Here is a 9,247-nt window from a genome sequence, read left to right as displayed (position 1 = left end):
CATCAGTTTTGGTCATTTTGCACAGATAAATGAAATAATGACATCCACTGACTCAAGGACGGGTAAAGAGACTTCTTTTTATGAGCTAAGGTTCTTTGGGATTGGCTAATGAAGAAAAATGTCTTATATTAATTATAAAGCCCAAAATGGTTCACTAGGGGAAATATAACATGTATAAGGATGTGGTCATTTTTAGGCTATACGGCTAAATCCTAATGCCTTAATCATTCTCGTGTCATCATATAACATGTAGCTCTGAAATGGTATGAAGCAAGTTCTAGAAGTAACACAATCAAAGAGAGCAAATAAACACTCAAAAAGAAAATAAGCTGCAGTGGGCAACCTCTAGGCTCAAAAGCTCACGGTGTGACAGAATTTGACTACCAACTCTATGAAAGCATACATATAACCAACCACATTTATTGATATTATGCACTCCCAAAACACTAGAATCTATCTCCCAATCAACATAGTCATTAGAAGGTATTTTTTTAAAACTTTATTTTGTTGAAAAATTGCAGAAAAATGAAAGAAATGACGCTGAAAATGTCATAAAATGCAGAAAATTTGTGCAGAAACTGTATAAAGAAAAATGCAGAATTTTATGCAAAATAGGCATTTTATGCAAAATAGGCAATATAAAAAAAAATTCTGCATTTCTTTTCTGCAATTTTCCGCATTACTGTAGCAGCAATAGAGAAAATGCATAAAATTGCAGAAAAGAAATGCATAATTTTTCTTGATATTGCCTATTTTGCATAAAATGCCTATTTTGCATAAAACTTGCAGAAAGCATCCCCTAATCTTACTTTCCCTTCCCCACACTCAAACTCAACATTGTCCTCAATGTTAAATATAAAAGGAAGTATGAGAAAAAAAAATAAACAGGAAACTTCCCTGTTAGTTGCCAGATTCTTCCGGGGCTGCCTTTTGGTGAAGCAACCATGAATGGTCTCTTTTTCTCTCTTTCAATCTCTATGGCCTCATACGAAAAATCTTTAGTGACCATGAAAGGACCAAACCATCTAGACATCAATTTCTCTAGAAAAAACTTAAGACAAGAATTAGACAACAAAACTTCTTGCCCTACATTGAATTCTCTCCAAAAATTATTTTTGTCATGCCAAGCTTTAGTCAATGTTCTCCACAATCTCTCTTCTTTTGCATGAAGTAAATGAGCATAAGAAAACATAAGAAAAGTATCATTGTTACTCAAAAATTCATATTTGAACCGCAATATAATGAAGGTGGTTTAAGTTCAAGTTGATGTGGTGTTTCACTAGGTGAATGCTTAACAAATTCTTCTTCTGAAGGTTTCTCAATAACATCAACAAAAAGACATGATTCATCAAAAGTTGGTAATTTTACAGCTTTAGAGATAGAGAGTTCCTCTTTTTCTGTACCTACTCTAAAAATCAATTTCCCTAAAGGCATATCAATTAATACTCCTCCTGTTAACAAAAATGGTCTACCAAGTGTAAGAGATGTATCTGTATCACTACCCATATCAAGAATCAGAAAATCAGCAGGAAAATAAAATTTACCATCTTTTACCAAGATATCATCCACTACTCCAAGCGGGTACTTGACTGATCTGTCAGCAAGTTGAAGAGAGATTGTTGTTGGCTTCATTTCAGCTATTTCCAACTTATTGAAAAGAATTAAAGGCATAAGGTTAATACTGGCACCTAGATCACATAAGCATTTATCAATAACAGTATTACCAATAGTGCAAGGAATAGAAAAACTTCCTGGATCCATTAGCTTAGGAGGTAATTTGCTTTGTAGAATAGCACTACACTCCTCATTTAGGTGCACAGTAGCAAACTCTTCCAATTTCTTTTTATTAGACACAATTTCCTTAATGTACTTGGCATAAGATGGCATATTAGCAAGTGTTTCTGCAAAAGGAATATTAATCTGCAATTTTTTAAAAACCTCCAAAAATCTTTTAAATTTATTGTCCCAGTTCCTCTTTTGTAACCTTTGTGGATATGGAATGGGGGGTACATAAGGTTTTACTATAGAGGAAGTGAGGTTTTGATCACTAGAATTCTCTTTAGGCACTTGATCCTCTTCTTTATCACTCTCTTTCTCAACCCTCGTGGGTTCATTTTCTTTCATAACTTCATTCAATATCTTACCACTTCTCAACGTGACAGCCATAGCTCCTTCCCTAGGGTTTATTTCAGTGGTACTAGGAAACTTACCTCGATCTTTTTCTGCAACCAATTTAGCCAACTGACCTACTTGCACCTCTAAATTATGAATGGATGCTTCGTTGGATTGAGCAACCTTATCAATTTTTTCATCCATTTTCTTCATCATAGTGTCCTGGCTAGCCATGTATTGCATGAACATCTCCTCCAATTGAGGCTTTTTTTCCTGAGCAGGAAGTTGAGACTGTTGTGGTGCAGGTGGCTGCTGGAAGGGTCTGTATTGTTGATGCTGCAATCCTGATGGTCCTTGTTGCTGAAATCCAAGTGGTCCCATTGGTCTTGCATTACCTTGATCTCTCAATGAGAAGTTAGGGTGGTTTCGCCAACCTGGATTATAAGTATGGGAAAATGGATCACTCCTGGGTTGTTGCCTACCCATATTGGATCCCATGTAATTGACTTCTTCATAATATGGTTGCGATGACTCTGCATTCATACAAATAGAAGAATTATGACCATATGCATTGCAATAAATACAAAATTCTCTATTCGAACTATCACGAGTCATTAACAAGTTCATCTGTTTAGTCAATTCAGCCACTTGTGTTGTCAACTCAGATTGTGTGCTAATTTCATGCATAGCAGCTCTTCGACCTCTCACTGCCTTTTGTCGAGAATTAGTAGCTAAGCTCTCATAAATAGCTTCTAATTCATCACTATTTTTATCACCTGTGTATCCACCTGCAGCAGTATCTACAAGAGACTGACAATTAGGAGTTAAACCATCATAAAAGAATTCTGTCAACAATAACAATGGGAATTGATGGTGTGGACATTGTGTCAAAAGTAATTTAAAACGATCCCATGCTTCATGAAATAACTCAGTCTCTCTTTGAGTAAAAGTGCATATCCTACTCCTATAGTCCATTGTCTTTTGAGATGAATAATATTTAAACATGAAAGCATTGTAAACATCATCCCAAGCTCTTAAAGAACCCTCTGGTAAATTTAACAACCACTGCCTAGCATCACCCCTCATGCAATATGGAAAACATTTCATTCTAAGCTCTTCTTCAGATAAATTATTTAAAGGTAAAGTTTGTACCGTACTATAGAGCTCTCGCATGAAACCCAAAGCATCTTCACTTCCCAAACCGTTAAAGGTAGGGAGCATATTCAGATGGAATGTCTTGAGTTCATAATTCCTAGCTGCATCAGATAATTGAATGCAAGAAGTGTTAATAGCTATTACCGGTCTTTGGATGTCTCGAAGACGTGGTTGAGCTGCTTGATTGTGAGGAGGTGGAACTATTGGTGGTATGGGGTCATCCTATTGACCCACTCTATTGTTTTCAGCCATTTCAAGCCGACTTCGTACCCTGTTTTTTCTGCAAGTACGCTCAATTTCAAGATCAATAGGAAATAATTTAGCGTTTTTATACCTTAGTGATCGCCTTAAGTTCATAAACAAAATAAAATAAAAACAGAAAAACAAAAACTAAATAAAAATAAAAATAAAGTAATAACGAACCAACCAACTAAAATAAATTTGAAAATAAAAAGTTTAAAGAAGACATTTTAATACAGTGTTCCCCGGCAACGGTGCCAAAAACTTGATTGCTATAATCTGCAAGCGCACAGAGTCAATCAGAGTATAAATTCCTGGAGTATTCCAGGGTCGATCCCACGAAGAACACTATTAACTGTTATCTTAAATAATCAATTTGTTGATTAGGAAAAACGCAAATAATTAGAATTAATATAATTAAAAAGAATATTTATGAAATTAAAGTAAAGGGAAATTCCAATTGAGAGAAGACTAGGGATTTGGGATTCACCTATTAGATAATTAACTAACTCTCCTAAATATTAATTCTTGTAATTATAGTGATGATTGCTCCAATTATATCCTAATACTCCGTCGAGCTACTAGGTTGTATCCAATTAACTGTGATCATCCGTCGATATCTCACCAACATTAATTGAACCCATTAAGCAACAATCAAATCTCACCACAAATACCTAAAGCTATGTCTAGTCTAGGTCAATTGTGTTTATCTTACGAGTTCTAGGTTCATAATTCACCTGTCAGTTCTTCTTATGAGCCCAAATATTTGAATTATGCAATGGCCAGTCACACAATCCACAAATAAAATACATAAAATAAATATAATAAGTTCAATTATTAAACTGAAATTGGAAGAATCAACACATGAAAAATAGTCAATTAATCTAATCTAGGTTAATCCAAATCTCTAATTAAAAGTTCTAGCCAAGAATCATATTTAAATATATGGATTGTTCAAGAAATAACATTCTGGAAATCTAAACAAAAATAAAAGTGAGGGAGAAAATATTCAAGCCAAAGAAGATGATAGCTGCGATTGAAGCTCGGAATTTCCTTGATGAAGCCGTTGCCGCTGCCGCTCCCAAGCTTTCGTATTCTTCTCCCTTTTTTCCTGTTCTGTGTCGTACGTCTTTGCTGCTGTCTCCCTAATGCCTAAAAACAAAAGCCAAAAACTTATTCCCTTTCTCTTCTTTCTTATCTGCTGCGCAAAACCCTCAAAAGAACATCGTGTAGAGATAGCCTCGTTCTACTTTGGACACGAGGCTAATCTTTGGTGGATCCACGAGGGGCCCACTTACAGACAGGAACCAGGGTTCAACTGGGAGGACCTAAAGACATGACTACGAGAGTGCTTCTACCTAGCACACGTAAGAGCATCCATGCACGAGGAGTTCCTTCACCTAAAACAAGGAATGACCACCGTCATGGAATACCATAAATGGTTCCTCGAACTAGCACGCTTCGCACCAGAACTGGTCCCTACAGAGGCAACCAAGGTAGAAAGATTTATATCGGGCCTCAACTTCGAAGCCCGAAAGGCACTAATCGTAAGCAGACCCCGAACCCTCAACGAAGCTTACTCCAGCGCCGCCAACCTCTATCGGATCCAGCTACTACAACTTGGAGTCCAGGAACAAATTCAAAAGAGAAACACGGGAGGTGGGGGCACCCCCCGTGAAAAGAATAAGGAACGACACTAACACAAGGCCAGGCAACCCAGCCGGCCAAGGACCACCCCTGAGAAACAACGAAATTAATGCAAGACCCTTCCTTTGTTGAAGATGCAATAAGGACCATAGAGGCAAGGACTGCATGGGAAACCCCTGGCGATGCTTCAACTGTGGGGGAGAAGGACACAAGTCCTTCCAATGCACCCAACCCCCAAACTCGCAAGTCCTTCCAAGGTCCACCACCCGCCGGCCACCCGCTGGATTTTTCCCACATTGGGATTTTGGCTTCCCCGTTTGATGTTCCCCGACCCTCGTGGTGTCCCGACGAACTCCGTTTACCATGCCTAAGTCTAGTTTGATGTTTCAGGTACCGTTCGTAGGATAAAAGAGTCTCGTGTATTCCATGCTAGTTGAATTGGTACCCCGTGGTCCTAGGTGAAAGGTGCATGAACCCTTAGGATATTTCCTAGTACGTGGATGACCACATATAGGCTTTTGTATACGTTTTCTCCCCTTTCCCAATGTTAGAAATAAAATGTAAATTTTGATGAGCCGAATGTATTTTTAAAAAATCAAGTAGTCCCCAATTTTATTCTATTTGAGTCAGATTGAGTCTACATAGTATGGTGCACCCATATCATGCAACCCATGTGCAAGACTGGAAAATCATAATTTATATGAAGAAGTTAAGCGGGATTATAGCTCAACACAATTATGATGCAGATATGTCACCAAGAACCATGTTAGAAGAGTTAGATGATATGCGTGTAAGTTATGCCAAATGATCTTAAGTTCGAATCTCAAGTTAAGTATTTTTACCTTACTTGGGAGACTAAGGAACACCATATGGGAGACTAAGGAAACCGTATTGGAGACTAAGGAACATGGGAGACTAAGTAGCTTGGAGACTATGCAAGGTGGAGACTAAGCAAAAAGGGAGACTAACCAAAGTTGAATGCACAAGTCTCACAAAAGCCATGCACCTAATAAAGGAACACACCAAGTAAGGTGGACTAAGCTCAAAATCGAAACAGAGCATCTCACCATGCACAACTATGAAGTTTTTACAGAGGTTCCAATTTATCATTCTACATGGATCGTGAAGGGGAAAATAGCTGATATATTTTCATCTGAACAACAATATTTTTACGATTGAACCGGAGACGCTCGAAGAAGGTTGATTCACGGAGATATATTTTCATACTCAAGCAAGAATCAGCAGATGAATTATTTGATCAACTTGATATGTCAGAACATTTATGAATGACAAGAAATGTCAAGATTGCCATGCCGAACTTATTCAAATTTTGGAGGCTACAAAATTCAAGACACGGAAACGGGCAAAATATTCAAATCATCTGACAAAAGGCGAAAGGCTACTACCTAACTTTTCAGATCAAGTTGACAACTTTATTTTGATCAACTACATACGAAGATGGACGATCGAGATCGAAAGTTGATCAACGGGCAAATAGCTTTCATTGGCTATAAATTGTCCAAGCAGACTTGAAGAAAAAAATAACGATTGAGCGATTTATGATTTGAATTACGGCTGATCAATTAAGATACAAAAGCAAGAGAAAAACAAGAAATATTCAAATCATTCAAGAAGTGATATATTGAGCTATACACGATAGAATTCAAGTCTGAGTGAGAGAAAATTTTTATCTCTTTGTAAATTTCTCTACTATGTGTAGAAAGAGGGCGGAGTAACTAGAGAGAGTGAAAAACCCTGGTTGAGTGTAGCTTTGTGTGTAGCACTCATTGTAAAGGGCAGAGTAACAAGGGGAGCTTGTGAAAACCCTGTGAGAGCGTAGCTTTGTGCGTAGTTCTCGTGGTGTAGGAATATAGCTTGGTGCGAAGTACTCGGGAAGGCGGAGTAACAAGAGGAGCTTGCAAAAAACCTTGGAGGAGTGTAGCTTTGTGGGAAACACTCGGAGAAGTATCGGTGGACAGTTATTCACTATTGTATCTGGGTGATCGAAGAATAGTGAATTTCCTCATTGAAGTGAAAGGAGAAGAATGGAGTAGGAGAATTACACCATCTCCGAACCACTATAAATCTCTCTCTCTCTTTACTTACTGCTCATATATTTTGTGCATGCTTATTCTAACTGCGAACTAACCCGATTACGATTTATCGCATATCTTTATCTGTCTGTGTTTAATAGTTCCCACGTCTGCATGCAAGCCAATCTTTGCGTACATCATTATTGAACCATATCAAATGTTTCTAACGTGTTGCATGTTTAGAATCTCTCTTTGAGCACCGCACTAATTAAGCATAACACTTTGCCGCTACCCATTCCGCTGCACACTCTAAGTTGTTTATCTTGTTGATGCTTGTTACTTAGAGTTGAAATTACCAAAGTGTTATTTGCCTTGTGTGTTTTGCAAAAGAAGTTGAAAAGTTAGAGAAATCTATTCACCCCCCCCCCCCCCCTCTAGACTTCTCGCCACCTTTTCGGGACCAACAAGTGGTATCAAAGCGGTTGTCTATTTGAGTCAATTTTGACTGCTAGACAGATCTCAAAATCTTCAAGATGAAGAGAGATATGGTTCTCGCTCAAAATCTGCTTTTCTCACTTGACAAATTTGATGATTGGAAAATTCGAATGCAGGTGCACTTATCTGCTCTAAATGATGAAATGTGGGAAGTCATCACAAATGGTCCTATCAAGATCATGGAAGTTAATACTGCCGTTGCACGAGATCCAAATGCTCCACAATATGTTCCAAAGCCAAAAATGGAATGGACAAGTGGAGATAGAGGACGAAATAATTTGGACAATATTGCCAAAGATATTTTGTTCAAGGCCGTAGATGACACCATATTCCTAGAGATTCGAAAGTGCACCACAGCAAAAGAAATATGGGATACACTTATCGGTATCGGTGAAGGCGACGAACAAGAAAAAGACAACAAACTAACCATCGCCATGAAGAGGTTCGAAGATTTCAAAATGCTATCGAACGAAAGCATCACCGACATGGAAGCTCGATTGATCAAAATCCTTGGAGAAATCACGGATCTGGGAAAGACCATTACCCAGAAGGAAATATCGCTCAAAGTGTTACGCGGACTACCTACAAGTTGGGTATGAAGGTGACCACAATGCGCGATCATAGAGATCTAAGGACATTATCTACGGATAAACTCTTTAGTGATCTTAAGTCGTATGAATTCGAAATGAAGACACGAGTCGACGAAGAACGTGTTGAACGAACATCTGCACTGATGGCCGAACAACCATCCACATCAAGGTCAGTAGGAAATAATGATTTTTTATCTGATGAACAATTTTCCTTATTTGTTAGGAAATTCAAGAAGTTCATGTGAAAGAACAAAGGATCACCACAAGGAAATTCTTTTCGGGAGAATAGAAGATCAAGAAGAGAATCTACCGAAGAAAACACAAATGTGTGTTACAATTGTAGAAAGCCTGGACACTTTATGGCCGAATGTCCACACCCCAAGGCGAACAAAAATTCGAATACTTCTAACTCTCCACAGCTGGAATACAAATCCAAAGAAAAGAAATTCAAAAAGGACAAACGGAAAGCACTAATAAGCGATCCATTAGAAGCAAGTGGATCCGAAGAATCATCTAGCGACAAGAGTGATTCATCACAAGAAGATACGGCGCTACTATGTATAGTAAGCAAGACATCCGAACATGAGGAATGCTATATGGCGCGTGAAATCGACGAAGAGGTATCTTCTAGTTCTTTTAGCTCTTTTAGTTCCGTTGACACCTCTTTCGAGACTCAAGAATCATTTCAAAGCCTTATGGAAGATTGTCAAAAGGTCATGGCCACTCATACTCAAATTAAAGAGCGCAATAATACGTTAATCCTTGAAAAGGAAGAAATGACACAAAAATTGCAAAATGCTCTAAATGAAATGAGTAAATTGAAAGCCGAAAATGTTCGACTTCAAGAAGAGTGTAAAGCTAGAGAGGTTCGAGAACATAACCTTCGGGAAGTAATCGCATCATTTACAAATTCATCCAAAATAATGGATAAAATGGTAAACATGCAAAAACCCGCTGGAGATAAAGCCGGATTAG

General features: G+C 38.0%; 1 protein-coding gene across 1 annotated transcript; it reads right to left on the bottom strand.

Moving 5' to 3' along the window:
• Positions 1 to 1,212: 1,212 nt before the first annotated feature.
• On the bottom strand, positions 1,213 to 2,316 carry LOC109155179. Its single transcript, XM_019302907.1, has one exon. It carries the CDS (start codon positions 2,314 to 2,316, stop codon positions 1,213 to 1,215), a length of 1,104 nt encoding a protein of 367 aa, XP_019158452.1.
• Positions 2,317 to 9,247: the final 6,931 nt, after the last annotated feature.

Source organism: Ipomoea nil, unplaced genomic scaffold (genome assembly GCF_001879475.1).
Source record: "Ipomoea nil cultivar Tokyo-kokei standard unplaced genomic scaffold, Asagao_1.1 scaffold2694, whole genome shotgun sequence".
In the NCBI taxonomy this organism is placed as follows: domain Eukaryota; kingdom Viridiplantae; phylum Streptophyta; class Magnoliopsida; order Solanales; family Convolvulaceae; genus Ipomoea; species Ipomoea nil.
The sequence above is the reverse complement of the archived record's forward strand: the minus strand, read 5'-3'. Positions and strand labels throughout refer to the sequence as shown.

Bases quoted from the DNA above. Each gene is read 5' to 3' on its own strand.
- LOC109155179 (XM_019302907.1), bottom strand. From the start codon at position 2,316: ATGGATGAAAAAATTGATAAGGTTGCTCAATCCAACGAAGCATCCATT.